Genomic DNA, 21293 nt, shown 5'->3' with positions numbered 1-21293 from the left:
TAGAAAGGTGAAATTCCAGAAATGAAAATGACTGTTGCATTTCTTGTGTGATAACCTTGCATGTGGTTGGTTTGAAGTTTACATTTATTAAATTCTTGGTTCACTAGGACTCCATATCAGATTTGAGAAGGCATACAGCTTTATTGATATGTAAATAGATGTTTGAAGGCTGGGAAAGCAGATGTGCTATGGATTTTCAGGTGTAAATTAAAAACTCAGAGAACTTAAAGGAAATACAATCTAGGGCAGAGAACTTAAAGGAAATACAATCTAGGGCAGAATACACTAGTTTTTAGTAAAAACCATAACTAACTCACAAACAACAGTGCATACAAATAGCTCCCCATTATCCCAGGTAACGTGGGTAGGTTAGAACAATGGAAAAACTTAGGTATTACAAGGAATGTTGGGAGCAGGAGGAGTATTTGGACAACCTTAAATCTGAAATAATAACCTATATAGGACCTACACCGGTTTAACTCTCTATGACAGTTAATCTAGATAATGAATGGTCTTTCCAGCATCCTTGAAAGACGATATTGAGGTGGAAAGCAAAATAGAGCCAAGATGGCACACGAAGAGCTATGTGATACTATTTCTGTACTGAGGCCAAATACCCCAAAGTAAATAGACTTTTAGATAAAAAACACAGATTATGGGATGAAAAATTAAGTGCTTGTATGTTAAGTAACTAATGATCGGTTTATGTCATTAATACTTGGCATTTGCCAGTTCTTCCTGGGAGACTTGCTATAGAATTCCTTCTTCAGGAAAAAGAAATAAGATTTTGGATTTATTTTTGCTTGTTTGAATGTCTCCTTGCTTTTTATAGTTTTTTTTTTTTTTGTCAGCTTTATATTATTGTTTCATTCACTACAGTAATAGCTAATAGTCTATTCTCAAATGCTGTTGGTATAGATGAAGCTAGTGATGAAAAATCTGTTTCTCATGAAGTATTTCACTGATGGACATTACAAGGCCCTCAGTAATATGCAAACTGTTCAAGACTATATGCTTTTCCTGTACTGTCTGCCTTGTAATGTCAGTCAGTTTAGTCTGCTTCCCAAGTCTTAGAGTCCAAAGGTAGAGGAAAAAGTCAGCTCACACTTGCCTATTTTCTGGGCCTTAGATTTAATAGTTGCAGAGCTTCTGCTTCTGGCCATACCACTGTTTACAACAGGGATAAATACTACAGAGAAGCAGCTTTGCACTAGCCAGGACCTACTCAAGATCTATATGCTAACCTACAAGTCTTCCAGTTACTCTCTCATTTCATGGGTAATAGGTCTAATCCTATTAATCCTATCCAAGTCTTTTGACTATTGTCTTGAATGTTGGAATAGTGTCTTTCACTAAAAATGAGTGCACATATTTTTAAGGAGTTCCATAAAATAGTTTTATATCAGGACATAATTGGTCTCTTACTGTAGAAAAGAGTCAGTAGTATTTTGCTAAGACCTCCTAGCTGAGAGGAAAATAGAATATTTCTGTAAGAGGAAACTAATTGGAAGAAGTCAGGCTTCATGCCTACCTTATACTGCTGTGAGGGTGTAGAGATGAATTAAAGAACATCCATTTACCATCGTGAATATTTCTAGAATAAATAGCTTTGTTGCCTTTGGTCTCTACAGATGTCCTCTGCTGGAATAAAAGATGATCTGATGAGACTGTTTGTGAGGATAGTTATCAAAAGGCATGGCTATGTCTTAACGGCTGTCTTTTTCCAAAATTCTCTCTCTCTCTTCTGTTTCTTGAGTTTTATTACTTTTAATATTATCTCACTTTTGCCCTACTTCTAATTTTATTAACTGCATTTCAAAAGTATCAAGATGTTAAGGTTTGGAGCACCATGAGCAGGATACTGAACAAACTTAATTAGAGATATTCCTTGCCATGAAGTCTCTCATTGAAGCTGAAGTTCAGTAAAGAGAGTGTAGTATAGTGAAAAATAAGGTGAGAATTAGGCATAGGCATTAGTAATAACACATGGTTACTTGGTTTGTGCTATCTAGTCCAATTAATTTGTAGAAATATAATAAATATTTCCTTTTAAACTAATGCAGCCAAGCCAATGAGGCCCACCCAGTAAGGTCTCCTGCACCCAAAAAAACTTAATCCTTATTTTTGACTATCTTTCCAGGAGCAATTAGCATGGTCAGATTGCAGTGGTCCTACAACCCGAGGCCCACATTGCAGCCAGAAAATCTGGCCCTCATTGCCTTTATTTGTTGAGGCTAACTGTAAAGTGTGAGACATTCTTGAATCAACAAGTACTGAGAAGGAGCCAGCACACAAAATATGAGAGTAAAACATTGCAGCTCTATGAATTCATCAGTCTCCAAAAGGAAAGCAATCTTAGGTCAATTCTAGAATCAACAGAACTTTTTTTAAGAATGCAGACCTATTGTTTTATGACAAAAAGCCGAAGAATGCAGTGTTCTGTTAAACAAGTATTTCCAATTTTACACACCTTAAGATGTAAAAATGATCAGCTCTTTCAGGTGTCTTTCATTTTTCTTCAATTAAGGGTTTAAGTTTAAAGTAAGCAGCCTTGATAAATTAATTGTATGCTATTTAGCAGTCTTAGTTATCCAACTTTTATTATTACTGTAATTTCATTGAACAAATGTGAATGTTGCAAAAGTATCTATTCAGTATAAGCGATTTTGCCATGTTGCTTTTACTTTTATATCCTGAAGGTCAGATATTAGGATCATTACCTTGCAAATGGACCAAGCCCTGCTATTTCTCACCAAGGATTTAGGGACAAGTTCAATTTCAAATGCATATTAGCTTACATTCACACACTCTTAAAGACATATAGGTTTGAATAAGAAAAACATCCAAATAAAATATTGTACATACATTCAGGATTTATTCAGCCTTCTTGTTCTATCTTGTCAGCTTTACATTGGTAAAGATTATAAATATACTCCTACTAAGAAAAGCTAAGACAAAATTATCCTTGTGCTACCCAGTGGGCTACACCTGAGTTAATCTGGCAGGGAGAGAAGGGAGGAAGGGGCATAAAGATTTTTTTTTTTAAACATGACTGTTTACAAATTATTCCAGAATGAGGTTGTGAATTTAAAGCACAATAACCAGTTTGGAATAACTCTGCACGTGGACATTCCCATTTCAGAGTAACTGAACTTTTTTATGTTTTTTTTCCTGGGTTACCTTATTTCACTTGCAAGGTTTATCCTATTCAGAATAAGTGTTTCCCAGAAGGGGAGCTTTTTCACGAAAAGTATTTCAGTCAGTTTCACCACATAGAGAGAAATTCACTTTCTATGACTACACAAAAAGTTAATTCGGTACAATAGATTTTGACAAAATAGGAATGAATATTGCAGGTACTCCACCTTCCACTTGCACTGATGCATTATTAGTATGACTTGGCGCGTGTATGCCTCATTTGTCAGCATATTGCACCTGCCACCACAGGCAATCCCTGTAGCCATGTTCTAAGCCTTAAAACCACAACTAATCTTTTAAAGTTGAAATACAAAGCAAGGAAAAATTGTTTTCACCCTTCATCACTTCTTTATGATCTGAAAAGACTACCTCAATGGTAGAGGAAAAGGTCTGTTTCTTTTTATAAATAATAGTCTTAACATTTTTTAAATACCAGTGCCTCACTTCCCTTTCACTGATGCAGTTTTGTAATAAGATCTTTGGAGATTTGTGAGATGCAGTGGTCTCCATTTTCATTTTAAATGGTCCAATATTTTATATACATGATAAAAAAAAGACCAATTAAGATGAGGAAAAACTGCATTTCAGTTTAGACACTATGCCAGCATTACTATTATGGTCTCCCATGATGCTACTGAAGTCTTTAGGGGGAAAAAAATACTTTGAGCTCAGTTCTTCATTATTACATCATTGTAAACTAGCGTTCATTCTATGCAAGTGGTCTGAGTTATGTCCATAATAGCATCTGTGAGAAGAAGCAGTGTGCATACGCTCCAGCAGTGGGAACAGAAATAGCTGCGGCTCAGATTATAGCCTTACCAAGAGCTTGCCAGGATCCTTCATAAGGCAGAGAAAATGGTTACCTTGGACTTCCAATGCAAGAAACAAACAGAAAAACAATGGATTATTTTTGTAGAGCTACACCTTCTGTATAAAAACTATTTTCACAACAGCCACCTATCTATCCAAATAGCTATTTTTAATCTTTGAGGAAGAACTTTTACTGAAAAAGAGACCATTTAATATTAGGGAAATGAAAATATCAGATTATTTTAAAAATGGGGTTTTACTGTATCAGAAACAAATGCTGAATTCTTTATTATTTTGACTTCTCAGTTCACTAGAGAAGTCACTAGAATACTTTGAGCACTCCCTGTGCATAAACTGTTTATTTTTTTAATAAAAAGATGCATCTCAAAACTTTAAATGCTGCTAACAAGTTTCACTATAATGTGCTTTTTAAACCATAACCTACAGATGTTGAGTTAGGACTATTCTGCCTTTGTGAGGGCAATAAAGGCTGACGCAGTTTTGCTTCTCGTCCCAGAGCAACTCACAAAGGACCCTGTACTAAGGTGAAACTCTAGACCTATGGCTGATGCCTGTCCCTTCTCACACTTTTTGGGTGATTTGGTGTCAATACTAACTAGAGACACAAGCACCAAGGGAGAAGAAAGCCGCTTGGGCTCTGATCTGACACTGGCTTGCGGCAGGCCGACTCTGACTTCAGAACAGTAGATATGAACATATCATCAATTTTTGCTTAGAACATGTCCAAAGTAATATTATTTTTAGATGCCACTGTGAGTTCTAGAATTTTAAAACAGTTCTTGGTTTGTCATTCCGATTTATGCCTCCACAGTCTCAAGATACACCTTACTTGTTTTGTGACATGCACATTTTCATCTACTGTTGCTTGCCTTATACGTGTGTCAGCAGTTGCTGCTTGGGTGGGGCGACTAGACAATAACAGGGGAACATTCTTTAGTTTAAACCTCCTACTCAGGATATATATTCCTGAGCTTTCCAGTCCTGTCAGTTATAACTAAGCCATTAAGTTAATCATGTTGAATTCAGAAAAAGGTGCTACCCGAAATCTGTCAAAGTAATTATTCTTCTTTATCCTCTGAGGTAGGAGTATTCGGTGTGAAATAAACATTTTTTAAGTGTTCCACCATAGCTTTCTCGTCCTCTTCAAGATCGGCACCGTCTTTCATCTCCCACCTGAGAGAAAAATAACTTTTTATTAATGTTCTTAGTATTTTAAACCAGTTTTTAGAACAAGCAAGACAGTAAAAAAATGGTTACCATCAATTCATTGCCCCCCAAACTGTGGGGTACATCAACTGAAGTTACTGAATCATACAAAACACAACCCAAAAAATCTTGCCCTATGCAACTGGCATGTTTGTGAGACAACTGACACAAATTGTCAAAACTACACCAAAATCTTACTCATATCTAGTGTAACAGTGTGTTCTTTTTCTGTCACACGTTGGTAGAAGACTGGCTAGAAGCCACATAAAACTAACGGAGAAAAAGTGGAAGAGCTCACAAGGGTTTTGAGAAGGGAGGTTAAGCGGACACTCTCAAAACTCTGCAAGTTTGCAGTCAAAACTCAAATGCCACCTGATATTCAATCCAAAGATTTATTGTGAATGATCATCATTCTCTTGCAGTGATACTACTAAATTAAAAAATACTACAAAACTGACTGGCATACCTATCATCCCCAGAAATAAACAATGTATCACAATCTTCCCTTTTGCCATGTGAACACTCAATTCTACTTTAGGACAAAATCCTAATACAATTGAAACTGAAAAAGTGAAAGAGCAAAAGAACAGGAAGATGATTTTGCTTTTATTTAGTAGTTAAATCAAAACACCTTAAGGGTCATGCAGCATCCCCTTGCAGAAGATTAGGGTAATAAATGCAGAAATACTGCTGATACGTAGCCAGTTAAACTTTGTCCCACTTTAAGGAAGAGGGAGGAGGACAAAAGAAGATTGCCTCCTCTCTCGTTATGCCTCTGTAAAGCTCAGAAATGTGACCCTATCTCTTTTATGAAATTCTGAAGATTTTCAAGAGCTCGGCATCCCTTTAATATTAATCTCTTTCTGTTCTAGAATGATAGTGATGTGTAGGCTCCCAGTTCATACCAGCTAAAGACAAAAGGGAAAGCATACAAAGCAGCATGATTACTGACTACAGAAATCAGATTTTCAAGTATTAAATATAGTAGATTATAACTGATCCACAGGAGGATCCTATACAGTAGGAGACACATAAAGGAGCAGAAGAACAAAGACTGCTTTCGGGAGACTAATGTCAGAGCAATATTTTAATCCTGCCCTCACACTTGTTATGTTCCCATTCAGACTGCAGAACACCAGGAGTTAAATACAAGTTTACAGATTGGTGAATAAATTAAACAGAATATGGAATGGTGGGATGAGTACATTGCATTCATCACACTTGCAAAAAAGGACAGTCATTATTGGCAAGAAGGTATGATGCTTATCTTTTGTAACTATATTTAAAAGCTTACTAAAACCAGAAAAAGAAGTGCTCTGTAGTATCATTTTATAGTTAAAATACAGTTAGGAAAAATACTTTCAATGAACATGTATAAATTAGCATATATCCATCATGCCTTTACCTTAGAAATTGAATCTGACAGCTGACATTACTGCCTGGACTGAGTAAATAGCAGAAGAAGCAAAGCATACTCTGAATAAAATGATATGTACTCTATGTCCGTGATCAAAGTTTTGCAATAATTGTTAATACCCCACTTACATATGGCTCTACCGTCATACTTCACCTCATTGGATTATTAATATTAGGTACAAGTAATTACTATTATGGCTGTCTGCTTTGTCCTCTCATTTAAAAGATGTTTATAGCATCTGGCCATATGAGCCATCGGCCCAACTCCTTGTGTAAGCATCTCAGATGAATGCTGACAAACAAGGCGACTGGTTTCCTCTTCACCTTTCGCTAATGTACCAAGCAGCCTCTTCAAACCTAGGAAGTAGTGGTGCAACCCTTAATTTGAATTTATGGTCCTTAGAGTCATTCTAAAACACCACTTTACTAGTCGAAATGATTCATTTTAATTAATATGATTTGCTGCATGTTTTCCAGTAGAGGAGCTGTTTGCTCAGAAAGAGACAACTGGAATTGCTAAATGGAATACATTCAAAACGGTTATTACTTGAGGTATAACGCATAGGAAACAAGCAGTCTTTGCTAATGGAAGCGTAACTTAACAATAAATCAGCAGATTCCTTTTAAAGATAGTGACTTCATACTTGTCAGCACCTTTCATTGAATCTTAAATGTTAGTGTTGGTAAAAATCTTCAATGTCATCCAGTTTGGACATTCTTTAGTGTTCATTTTATAATAGTTATTACTAATACATTACATTATCATTTTATCAAAAAGTAGTCTACTTTTAAAGCATTTAAACAAGTCCAATGAGGATAAAAATGTCTTCTATGCATTTGTATGAATTAAAGATCTACGAAATGAGCTTGATGAACACCTGATCACTCATCTAATTTTGAAATTGTTCCACTCTTATGCGTAAAGTCTGTGGAGGGTGTTGCTTCTTTAAAAGACTCCTGGACAGCGCACGAGAAGGCCACAACATATCTTTGCTGTTCTAAATGGGATGACAAATCAGGTGTCTGTGCTCAAATGGAGAAAGAGTCAACATTTACTATTCCAAAATTTGTCCAAAATGGAATGTGTTTTTACTAGCATATCTAAAATGTGTGACAATTGTTTTGGCAATAGTAACTGGCATAAATCCAGTCATGCAGTAGCCAGTTCAAGCAATGTGAATGTGAATGAAATTACTGTCATGAATTACTTTCAAAATACCAGCTCCATTAGTTGAACAGCCAACCTGCAACTTCTGTTATTTCAAATTATTAGTAACATGGCTCTAAGAGAAAATTTCCAAATAGCTTGGTTGGCATATATTTTATTTTAGTCTGGCTGTATTTTGGAAGATTAAATCGGCATTCCGAAAGGATACTGGAGATACTTGAACCAATCCATCATATCACCATCTACATTTTGCTTACAGTTCATATAATCACAATAACATAAGTCCGAGTATCCAGAAATTTAGTAAACCCAACTTTCAGGACATTCTTCATATTTAAAGGAAAGCATATGTTTACTATAAAATACCATCACCTCTGTAAGCTTTAGGGTAGAATCGCAAAAGCAGTTTTCAAGCCACTAGTATTTGTGTACTTGCAGAATGAAATGTCTGAAATATTTTTTTCAAACACACAGAAATAACAAGTAATGTAGGTGACATATTTCTGTGCACATCTGAACAGAATTGCCTGTAAACTTTTCTCCATATGCTGTTCCTCTCTGTGTTGCATGTGAGGAAAAAAAGACTAGCAATATATTTTTTCAGATAGATAGATAGATACAGCACAGTGCTTCAGCACAGATAAATCAGTGAAGTTTTTTGCTATTAGATGAGCCTAGATTGTGGCTTAGGTCATGAGGTCAAACAAGACAGCTAGCACTAGTAGAGCTTCTGATTTCCCTGCTAAATAAGAGGCGAGAGAGGAAGATGTCTCGGCTTGTGCATCTGTAAGCTAACAAAAGTACAAGGGGAAAAGCATGCGGTGCCCTAGGAAGATCCAATGATTCCAGCTCAGGTTTCCTTAGCAATGTATAAACGTGCTATCGTTGTTTATAATTAGCATCAATACATCTGTTTATATATAGGTATACAGGACTGGGTTCCACGATACTTCCGTCTCTCAACTATACTGAATTTAAAAAGCTAAGTAAACAGTATATGTGTTTGCAGAGATGCAGAGATAAATCTGTTTCCATACACCTTGTAAAAAGCATGCAGAGCATTTTAGCATGGCTATATTTAATATATGTTCATACATTTGCTGCATTGATTTTCTGTGGCAATATTGCATATATTTTGTAACTTGCACATATATTCATATGGAGGCACTTTAAAAAAAACCATAACAAGAACTATATATTACATTTAGGTGCTTGTTACAGATCAAAAGGAAGTATATGCAGTTAATGCCAAAGCAGTGGCATACTAAATCTGAAGTGTAACATATACAGTACAGTAATTTCCATATGGAGATTTTCAAAAGCAACACAGATTTTACCTGTTGCAGCTTGCTGCCTTTTAAGAAGTTTCATTAAGGAGTTTACTTTAATAGATACTATTTGATTAGTTACTAAGTTTATTTCTTACTTTTAAAAAGTGTAAAAAGATCAGAGGGAAAAAGTTTTGTAAAAATGGCAGCTATGAGAGAGTAAGCATGAATAAAACGGAAATAAAATTAAGAACTTTTAAAAACTCAGATGTATTTTAAACTTTGAAAAATCTCCTTATTGGCACTATTTGAGAGACAGACAATGCCATTTTTGAAAGCTAAATTTACAGAAAAGGTCACCCTAATATTTATAGTAGAATTTTATGTATTCATTGCAGTGTCTATGTAGTTTTTTGACATCTGTTTTATTTTCCTAATGCCTTGAACAAAGTTACATGATATATAATTCCATGGAATAAAAATAAATAGAAAGTACAGCTGTTGGAATTAAAACGGATCTTTGGCATATGACTGCCATACTGATACCATTGTTATTTCCTACAGAAAAGCTGGTGTCTTGGGTCCTCTTGTATGGAACTGTTGTTGAACAATGAAAAATTTAACTGAACAGCTGTACGTTAGTTAGCTGAAAATATTCATTTTCATACTTGATATTAAAATGGCTAAATTTAATAATTGGTACTTACCAAAACACAGCAATATATTTAATATTGACATAATAAGATGACATAATTCATATCTAATCTAAATCAGACACAGACTGCCATTCAAATATCCTAACAAGGGCAAATATTCAGACTTCAAGCATGCAAGCTCTTGAGCTTACCTACTTTCATTTGGTGAGTTATCATTGGAAAGCTTTACAGAAGCACTATATTTTCAAGAGGAATTTTGATAAAAACAAGTAAGCCCAAAGAGAGGAAGTTCCCCCACCCCTAGGTACTATATAAGAAGGAAATAAGGCAACAGTGGGAAAAGAACAAAAAAAGATGCTTAAATTTAACTTACATTCCCATTTATCTATATGTGATTTAAGAGATGTTTCATGTAGTTTAGATGAAAATATTTTCTACATAAATCCATCTACATCCATCCCATGGTTTAACTGCTGCAGATTTTCTGCAAGGGACTTAGGAACTTAGCCCTAATATGCCCTGTTAACTGTGGCATATTTTCTTATATTGTGTGACATGCTTGCAGTTGCGGTGCCCTCCCAATTCAGCTGGTCCTAATGTCCCTCTACTTCTAAAGAGTATTTTTCATGTGCAAGTGCTTCTTGTAATGTTTTTAACTTGAGGTGAAGTGAAATAATAAACTGTATTTTCTCTAAAAGAGGTTTTCTTATTTGTCCCCATGCTTTGCTCCTTGTGGAACATAATTATGTTAAATATTATTAGCTGCCTGATGACGCTGAGACTGACCTTTTTTTGCAGGTCTCGACAGAGAAAGAGGCAAGTGACAAAGCAGGCACGAAGTAGAAGCAGCCGTTCTGGCAGTGTTTTTATCTTTTGCAACATCCACGCTAGTTATAAGCCATCATCACACATCCTATTCTCATACCTGTGTTGGACTCTTGCTGATTTTGGTGAGAATTCAAACACATGTGGAAGAAACAGCCATTAACCCTTTGTACTGGATATTCACTTATATCTGAAACAGCAGACGTGTGGGGTCTGGTGTATCTTGGTAGTTCTACTATTTGAGACTTTTTGTGACAAGGGGATTATTTTAGGTCAGTCTATTCATTCACAAGCCGTGAAACTGAGGAAACAGGAACCTTGTGGTACTAGCATACCATCCATAGATTTATTTAATTTCTATTCTTCCTGAGCAAGAGGAATGCTGTGTCTGGCAATCCTGCCTTGCCAGCATCTCTAATAGTTCACCTTCCTCATTAAAGACAGAATTTACATTTTCCCCTCTCTCTTTTGAAGTGTACAAAAAAGATACTAAAATTTCTCGAATGTATTGATTCCCTAAGAAGAGCTATTCAGAAGCTTATTTTGGATTAAAATAACCATTTACATTTAAATGTATTAAAATACTTCCAATAAAGCAGGTAGTATTCCCTACGCTAAGCTACAATGGGTAGAGAAATCATGCTGTTAAAGAAAATAAAGCATCTTGCTACCAGCTCATGGAGCATTTTAGTGGAATATCTTCTTCCTTCATGACGTTTTTGATGGACGTCATAGCGAATTAGTCTTGCAGGCAGTGAAACAACTGTTTCATCAATGACTTGCATGTTATATTTCACCATGAGACTGGAAATCTCAGCAGCTGAAATCTTGTTTGCCGTTTTTAAGTGTTAGAAGAATGTACATATCTGTAAGTTTCACTTCAGATCTCAGTTTTAAATATATTTTTTGTGGTATGAGAAATCATAGACCATGAAATATATTTTATATCTATATGAGAAAGCCACCTGAATCTAATGTTTGTCCATAATCTCAAGTCTTGAAAAATCTTTCAGTTTCTATGTGGGACAATGTTTTATTTTTCTAATGCCACTAAATGACAAGAGAAGTCTCTGATAGTTTAATAAAAGTGCATTTGGTTAAAAAAAAGGTCTAAAGACTGAGAGTAACATTTAAACTCCTTAAAATTTAACATTGTAAAAGAAGCCTGCTTTGCTTTAGCCATTTGAGTAGTATTGCTCTCTGTCTATTAATCTCACTTGAACCCTGTTACTATAAGTTGTACATACTCTTAACAAAGAGTATGTGCACATACTCTTAAACAAAAAAAAAAGGGGGGAGGACAGGTAGGCAGTCATCAAATACACAACTACTGTACGACTCATATTAAACAAGATCCAGAGCAACAATCCTATGCATGTGAAAAATTTGGTAGTGAATATTCACACTGAATTCTCACTAACTGAGACAACATCTCAATGTCTACCCAATATAAAACAGTCCACATGTCTTTCTCAAACCAAAATAAAATAATATTCATTTGTGGTAGGAAGTTATATTGCTTTATGTGAAAATCAGTGCCATTCACCATATTCAGAAATAAATCAAAACTGAAAATTTCAATACAACTTTGCCAAATACCTCTCTCTTGCATGCATACACAAACACCAACCAAACTATCCTCCCATAATCTTCCCAATCAATAAAATCAATTTATTTTTTCCTAAACAATATGGTGGAAGAAACCATCAGAAACATTATTTACATTTTCACTTATCTGTATGCCACAAAAATGGGAGTCAGGCAAAAAAGTACAGGAAGACACAGCTATAAGAGATTGACAGATTACCACTTCTTAAGGCCAAACCAAAGGAAAAGAGAGTAGTTCAATACCTTTATACTGAAGAAATGAGTACATGGGAAACATTTTAGAAAGTATGTCATGAAAAGAGAATATGGCTTTGACTCACAGCTTAACCTATCCCAGCTATGAAGTTAAGACATTAGAAGGATATTTAAGAAGTTCTGAACTGAAATAGAAACTTCACAAGAGCTGGAATAAAATGATGAAAGGCCCTTTTTCAGGGCAAGAACACAGCTACAAAGAATGTTGTCAAGGGCAGTGGAAGGCACACAGCAGAAATTTTATGAGGCGCTTTCCAGCTGCAATAAGAAAGGAGAGGCAGTATTTAGCCAATCAAGCTGTTATTTGGTGTCTTCTATCCCATATCTCTGAAAGAGATCAAGTGCCTCACACACTTCGAGCTATGGGTTGCAGAGAATGGGAAACAATTTCCACAAGATGCAGCTTTTCCTTAGGTCTTTTTTTTATTTTAACCTTTTCCCTTCACATTTATAACACAGTAGAAAATCGGAAGAATCTATATTCTCAATATTACAGTTGGTTCTTTTAAAAAATCATTAAGATAAATTTCCATTATTAAGTGCATTCTTACAACCATTTAGCACACAGCTGTAAATAATGGATATTGGAGAGAGGAAGGCACATACCAAGCCAGCTTCGTTGAAGCTATCACCCTAGCATGCTCTGAAGTTCTTTAGATTGCTGAGGCAGCAAGATGTTCTGGTTAGTTCTTGTTCAGTTTTCTGTGATATCCTATTGCACTAACTCAACCCAACTTAAATACTGCCCTTCTAGGTCCAACATTTATGTTGCAATAATTTTAATGTTGTAGTTAGTCTGTCTAAAACATGGGAAGACTCTTTCAATAAAGGTTTGATAACTGTTTCCAACTTGGGTGAGAGAAAAAAAATACATATATATATGTGAATGTATTTATCTATATGTATAGCATTACTAATTAATGAACGATAGCAAAATAAGACTGATTGATAGAGAAAAGGGAAAGTACTAAACAATTAACAGAAGAGTAATCATACTTTTCTGAGTGTGACAAGCCTTCAATAGATCAACACAAATAAGACTGAAATGAAACCAGAAGTTTCAGTCGCCTAAATATTTACTCCCAAGAAAAACTTGGCATTTTAGGTTGTATAAATCCTATAATAAGAAAAGGATACAGAGAGAAATCACTCATTTCTAATGGTTTTCTTTCACACTGTTTCAGCTAGGTAATATTTCTCTTGGACTAAGGCACCTGAATTCCCAGAATGCACAATTTGCCCATGGCCTTGCCATTCTGGCTTCCCACTACTTCACTGGGAGTCATAGTGACTCTCTATTACCTCAAAAGTGCATTCTAGAGCAAATTAGATCCTCACATAGCATAAAGAATAAAAGAGGTATAGATATATACCTGTATCGGCAGGATCCTAGAACTATAACGCTTTTGAGACGTGAAGTGCATTTGATAAGTTAGCAATTACCTTGAGTTAACAGTTTTAGGGAAGGTGCCTGCCACTGGCTGCTTTGTTTTTTTAATAATAAATTATTTGTATTCTAACTGGGTGAAAATTTTTGACTGAAAGATCTTGAACAATTGGGCAGATTTTAGATGATTGGTTCACTGTCAAATTATAGGAAATATTTCTTTTTAATCATAGCTTTGTAAATTTGTATCTAATATCAAAATATTTTGTTTAAAAATTTAATTTTTTAATTTAAAGCCCTATGTCCTTTTGAAATTTATATTTTATTTTACATAATTTTTGAAATTTTTAATCCAAACTGATTTTTTCAACTTTTCAGATAACCAAAACTGCGTAAAAAGTTTTTGTTCAAAGCAAAGCATTTCCCATTTGTTTTTGTGTTATTGCTTTTTAAATAAGCGAAACAAAATCAACAATTATTTATACAGTTATTATTTATACTATATTATACAATTATTTATATCATTAACAATTATTTATATATGCATTAATCAAATTTGGACCAAAACACTTCCTCTTTTGTTCTAAATCCTTATAATCTAAAGCAAAGTTTCTTCAGAAAGGATAAATTCATATAACAACATTCAAAGATATATGGTACTAACATCATATCTGCTTATTGCCACATTGTTTACAGACTGTATCCTGTCCACATTCTTTTATTTCCATTAAGCAAATATAAGTTTTACCTGCATATGATTACATGGTGGAGTTTAAGGACCAAAAATTCATCCACTAAAAATATCCTGCTCTCCAATCCCACACTACTTTCTTCCCTGTCTTCCCCCCTCCCCTTTTATTTCAATTTACAAAGGTTTTCCATAATGAGTGTTGAAAACCCAACATAAATACTTTAAAAAGGATTAAGCTTTCGAACGTGGTTACTGTGGCATATGTACGTTCCATAAATACAAACACGAGATATATCTGCTGAGAAATTATGTTTGATAATTTGACAGCTTTGTGGTTTAGGAATATAAAAAATTCATATTTTGTCAACAAGGAACTTCCTCCATTTGTTAAGAAAGGGCTAGTATGATAGCACAAAAAGCACTTTGAAAACGTAAGTTACTATGGGAGTAATATGAACTCCTCCATTTCCTAATACATTCAATTCAAAAAAATATTCATTTTCTGCTTTTAGAAGAATTCTGTTCAGTTCATAACTTGCAGAAAAAAGTGAGTAAAATCCAAGCAGAGCATTTATTGGAGTCAGGTCCCAGTTTTATTGGGACCCCAAAGTTTTATTCAAATTTGAGCAAATGATGAGCTGCTGTAAAATGTTATGTCCCTTCATGTTTGTATCAAAGAAAAGAAACTCCTGCCTGGCCTGTAGCCACAGTTCTTGGGTCTTCGGTTAAAATCATGCATGTGCATGCCAGATATCTTATTTCACAGAACTGCACCGAATCACAGAACAGCTGAGGTTGGAAGGGGCCCCTGGAGACTGTCTAGTCCAACCCCCTGCTCAGAGCAGCATCACCTCAAGCAGGTTGCTTAGGGCCATGTCCAGGCAGGTTTTGATATCTCCAATGATGAAGACTCCGCAACCTCTCTGGGCAACCAGTACCAGTGGTTGACTACCCTCACAGTAAAAAAGATTTTTCTTAAGTTTAAACAGAATTTCCTGTATTTCAATTTGTGCCCATTGCCTCTTGTCACTGAGAAGAATTTAGCTCTGCCTTCTTTACTCCGCCCCCCCATCAGATATTTATACACATTGATAAGATCTCCCTGAGCCTTTCTTTCTCCAGGCTGAATAGTCCCAGCTCTCTTGGCCTCTCCTCATTTTATCTGATTTCATCATTTCACGTGGAACTACCCCAGATGGCACACAAACACGGCATCTCCTTCACACCTATAGAAATTCTAGCAGGCAGGCTTACTAAAGGAAACATTAGCCCCTTCATTAGCACTGTCACATATGGCGTGGTTGTCCCTCCCCATGCATGCTGCAGCTGCATCCAGCTCTCACTACTAGGTAGTCATGTAACTAAAGATGGTATCATAGGATATTTCTACATGGCATGAGAGAGTGTTTCAGATAAATGCCAGAGACAGCACTAAATGAGCTAGTCCCAGTTCTGAAAGCAGTGTAGTTACATTGGTGCAATATTGGCTCCAGCCAGTAAGGCCATACCTGCACTTTCTGGGGCAGAGATCAGACTTTAAGCTGCTCAGATAACCTTAATTTTTTCACACACTTTAAAACTTGACCTCGCAGTTTTAAAAATCTGGTACACAGCATGGTACACAAGCATAACGATGTTACGGGGAATATAATCCCAATACCATATACAAATGAAATCATTATCTTTTGCTAGTATCAGTCTTTTGCTAGTATCAGAAGGATACCTATATATGCTTGAATATAATCCAGTACCGCCAGAATGTACCTATTTTGCTCCAAGTAGGTAATTTCCTGGCCTAACTATATGGTCTCAGTTAGTTCAGCCTGCTTAGGCTGGGCTCCTTAGGAAAGTGCGGTTGATGAGAAAGTGTCCCAGCCTCGGTGCCGCTGGAGACAAGGTATCCTGGATGTGCTCCAACAACTATATCCCTGCCTTCTGCCCAACTCTCAGCTTACTTGTGGGACACTAGTTTTCTCAGTTCAAACAATTTTTTAAGAATAGTAAACTGTTCTTCAGCCATTTTTAGGCTTAGCAAGCATCTTGTCAAGTGGTCCTACTAGTGAATGAAAGCTCCCGTAGCTTCTCTAGGGTTTGGATAAGCCCATATGAATAACATCTCACCACTTCAGCGGGAGTCACCTGAACCCTGAGAGAAGAAAATAAGCCTCCTTTATTTTACTTTGACCCAGGCAAACTTTTCTTTGTATAAAGGAATCCAAGTGAAAATGATATTTACCAGTTACAACTTTTGTAATAGCCAAAATACTGAAGTAAATCTGTCAAAATCAGGTGTCTGAAAGTGTTTTTCAGTACTTTATTTTCCTGCCTAACACTCATAGGGTAAATGTGGTCCCTGCAATACAGACCAGCATATAACTAATGCCTGTATTTCTTTACCTATAGAAAACAGATGTTTAGTATAATATGATGTACAATCTTTTTTTAATTTGATTTTTCAGCTCTGAACTACCTTTTTGAAAAGCAACTGTATGGAAACTGTGCACTAAATACAATGAGCATTAATGGCCTAATGCTAATACTGAGTCAAGATGAATTCCTTAATGGTAGAGACTGAGACAGAATATGCCAAAAATAAAACAAAATAGGAGATGGAGAGGCCAGAATAAATTGGCTGGTTTGCATTGTTATATACAAAAAAACTGAATTCAACAAACCCTGAGGCCTAGCAGCTGCTTCTTTTTTTTATTTTCAAAACTTAGTAACTGGTTGTGTAACCCGGTCTCACTCCCTCAGAGGATTACAGAGGCCAGACTGAAAATGCAACAACCAATTGATACAGAGATATCATCTCAAAGAAGAATAAAGTAATCTATAGATAAAAATCTACATAACCTAACAAATCAATTTCAGACAAGCAAACAGGTGAGTAAGCAAAGACAGACAAAGAGATAAAGGTACATAAACAGGATCTCTGTCCACAGTATGCTTCACTGTTAATAGTTTAGTTCCTGTTTCACCTGTGCATTGCAATCCTTTATGGAAAGGCTCACATTAAAAAAAAAAAAAGTCTTTTTCTATGTCTGGAGCTGAAAATCTAGTTATTTTCCCCATGTCACTCCATGTATCATCTCCATGAAAGATAACATTGCCTGTATCAGTGTAACTAATGTTACAACATTGTTACATGTGGAAAACATTGCCATAAATGCTAGGAAGAGGAAGATCAGTGAAAAAAGGGCTGAAAATATTGGAAATCAGTGATGCAGACCAACATCTTGCAACCAAGGTAAGGGAGAGAACCAGAAGAAATTCAGCTAAAAACATATGGAAATCTGTTGTTCATTTTCTGCCTATTGCTCAAGTCACTTGTGAACTGAAGTGAAATTTGGTCACCTAATCACTAGTAATGTTCTCTAAGTCAGCAGTAGATCTGTACTTTGCAAATACAGTTCAGTGGTAGTCCACTTCAGTATAACTTGAATATTTTTTATTTGCCTAATGTCCAACAGGCTAAATCATTGCAAGTCATCCTTTCCTCTACAAATGGGAGTTACATCTACAAAATTTGAAAAATTGCAAAATACAGAAAATTTGTGCTTCTCTTAAATTAAAAATATCAGTAGAAGAAAATTAAATTGGGCAAAAGTTACACAGAAGTTGTAAATGTACTATTTAAAAGTGTTCCTAATGGATGTACAGATTTTTTTAGCTGGACCACTAGTACAGAAACATGACCAGAACAAGTTTAACTGTGTTCAGGTCTTCTCTATAGCTCTACTGAGCAACATCGAGAACTTCATCTAGTGATGGCAAGGCCATCTGGATGCCAAAGAGAAAAAGTTCTTGAGAAAACCATGTTAACCTTAGAAAACATTGAAAATCAATCTGATTGATTTATACGATATGCCCCACAATAGACAGCACAAAATTATGACATTAGAGCCCAAGACAAGTCAAAGCACAAAACTGCTTTTTCATGGGGTCAAATCAGAAAACAAACTGACACTTGACAGAATTACACCTTAGTCCCCAGTGTCTTCTGAATAAATTGGCAAAGAGTTTTGCTCTCTCTGCTTAGTTCAGGCCTGCTACTTAAACCATTGTTGACTGGGAAAAGATGAAAAAAGAAAGCCAAATTTCTTCTGCTTTTGACTCATTACAAAGACTGGTGACTCTACAGAACAGCATGCTGACCTCTGGTACAAAAACCTGATCTTGAGGAAAGTATTTATAAAAATTTAACTTCATAATGGTATTTTAAAATACTTTTCAAGTTCCCATGTTGATAAATAAACTCGCATGCATGCATACATGTGGAATACTTTTCACTATAAGTAGTGTTTACTATATCTCAAGTTATATATTTAGAATAGTTGCTAAATAGAAGCCTGATTAAACAGAAATATGGCATGTTGAAATGTCTTAAAATACCTCATCTTACTGTAGCTTTTTCCACTCCTCCATTCTTTGGAAAGTCAAATAATACTCTGCAAATATTGTTTTAAGGGTTATGAAGCTTTAGTTTTCAAAATTATCCAGTAGAATAAACTGTAATATTGGCTTTACTAATGCCAACAGTGATGGAAGAATTTTGCTTTTGTTAACATAAATAATAAAGGAATTGGTCTATTAAATTATTTTTTTCATTAATCTGTTAATGATATAATACACAAAACCTGATATTGGTGTGATACAAAAAGAAAAAAAAGCATGAATATAGTAACAATAAAACTTCAGTGATATGAGAACAATATAACCAATATCTATTTTGTACTGAACTTTGAATTTGAAAGGGACAACACAGAGGAACTTCAGTAGCCTCAAGATGCCTATTTCCATTTACTTGGCAGGAAAGTCCACCAATGATTTCAAAAGTTCCACTTATTTTAAAGACATATGTATGCTGTTCCATTCATCCAATGACAAGGTCCTCAAGTTTCCTGCGTATAAAAATGTAATAATAGCAAAAGTAAGTATCTGAGAAGCCACTGCTTTGTCCTACTCAGAAGACATAGAGGGCTGAAGGAAAGAAAGGAGAAAGACACATGCAGCAGTTCTCTTAGGCAGTGATAGAACAAGGTTTAAATCCTTGCTTCAGGGAAGATTTAATTAATGCCATAACAGGCTACTGAGAATAACATCTGGCAAATGACTTGAAATCATTCCTTTCTACTGGCATTATTTTATAGCTATATAAGCTAAGGATGGCAGAGAAAGAATGTACCACTGTGGGACAGTCAATATCTTTGTAATTGAAATCACTCACATGATACCTGTGAGAATGACAGAGGAAGATCTCCCCTGCACTGGTGAAATCCCCACCTGCCAGGCTCCTGGCTCTCTGTGTGCGTATGATGAACTTTAAAAGGTCTGGATTTCATCTTGATGCAGGATGGGAACATTTTCTAAATCTCAGAAATCTTCTCAGGACAGGAATATCATTTCCTCACCTTCTTTATTCACAAAGTATACCAAAATGAAGATGAGAAAATCTAGGTATCATCCAGATATCCTTCATCCACATATGAAGATGTGGAAGATCTCCAAAAAAACCAAATACAGGTAGAGCCTACAATATCTGGCAAATGCCTATCAATTAATGCCATTTTCAGCATTTGAAACAGGAATTCATAGCCTACTAACTTCTCTGCAGCTGCTTACATGTTTCAGAGAACAAGACACTAGCAATAGCATGTGATCTACTCTGATTAGGAGAGATTTGAAACCGTGAAGAGTTAATAAATGTGATCATTCATTGCCATATTTGAACTCCTGGTAATGCACTTTTTGTTTTTAAAAATGAGAAATCAGTACAAAGTTCAGAGCTTTCAGAAAAAAATAATTCCTGCATAAAGAGCTGCCAGAGAAATAAAGAAATGGTGGATATTACAATAAGTGAGACCATGAAGCTAGTGTTAGTGAATGTTTCTCTCTTTTTAAAAATTATAATTCTCTGTATAGTTCTGCTTAATACGAACAGCATTCTCACTATGTATTTGTGGATCATCATGTGAACTTTATTCTAGTATAAAATATTGAAAGAATAGGTTGTGGCACATGTATTGAAATAGTTTTAATTATTCAGTATTTTTAATAAGAAAGATAGATTTAGAAATTACAAAAAGCCTTAGGGTTATAAAACCTACAATGTCTGCTCCAGAATTCCCACTTCATCCTAAGCAGCAGTTTTTCTGAAGTATCTGAGGCAGCCACAGATATGGCTGAAACCATTCTCTGAAAATGTAAGTGGGCAACATGTAAAAGTATGCTTTATCTGTCTACTTACAGTGTATTTTAAATCATGCCTAAATCATTTCAGAGGCAGAGATGAAGTGCTTAGTATAGCCTACATTAAAATTTTTATGAGCATAAGAACCTTTGATAGGTCAAGCACAAAAAGACTAAAGGCTTTGTTCATCTTTATCTTATGCTCATTCAAGTCTTAGCTAAATGAATGCCACACCTACTACTTCCACATTACATAGTTGCTCACCACCAATATTTTAACATCCCTGTTCTGCTTCTCAAACACATGCAGACTAGAGCATCAATGTTTGAAACCCAACTAGAGTACTGCAGAATACATACAAACATATTCTCATGTCAAAAACACTCTCACCTCTGTCTTATAAAAGATGAACAATCTGAACGAATTTATGTAGAGTATCATTCTCTACCTTGAAATTTCTTTTTTCTGTAAAGCTGCACATTATTAGAAGGCCAGAAGATATGGGCATCATGGAAGAGATTAAAATTGGGGAAATATGTGTAGAAAAACTGTGGGGTCTGTGTAAGAGGCTTTCAAACGCTAGCATAATATCAA

The 21293-nt window shown here is 35.4% G+C and overlaps 1 protein-coding gene across 2 annotated transcripts in view; it reads right to left on the bottom strand.

The window, feature by feature from the left end:
• Positions 1–116: 116 nt before the first annotated feature.
• The window catches only part of LOC135323427 (uncharacterized protein KIAA0825-like), a 253838-nt gene continuing 232661 nt past the window's right edge, over positions 117–21293 (bottom strand). For both annotated transcript variants that reach the window (XM_064501466.1, XM_064501467.1), the window contains one exon: positions 117–5202. In XM_064501466.1, coding sequence (XP_064357536.1) covers positions 5088–5202 — 115 coding nt within the window. In that variant the 3' untranslated portion in view covers positions 117–5087. The remainder of the gene's footprint in view (positions 5203–21293) is intronic.

The sequence above is a fragment of the Dromaius novaehollandiae genome, chromosome Z (genome assembly GCF_036370855.1).
Source record: "Dromaius novaehollandiae isolate bDroNov1 chromosome Z, bDroNov1.hap1, whole genome shotgun sequence".
NCBI classification, from domain to species: domain Eukaryota; kingdom Metazoa; phylum Chordata; class Aves; order Casuariiformes; family Dromaiidae; genus Dromaius; species Dromaius novaehollandiae.
This window is presented reverse-complemented; position numbering and strand designations above follow the sequence as displayed.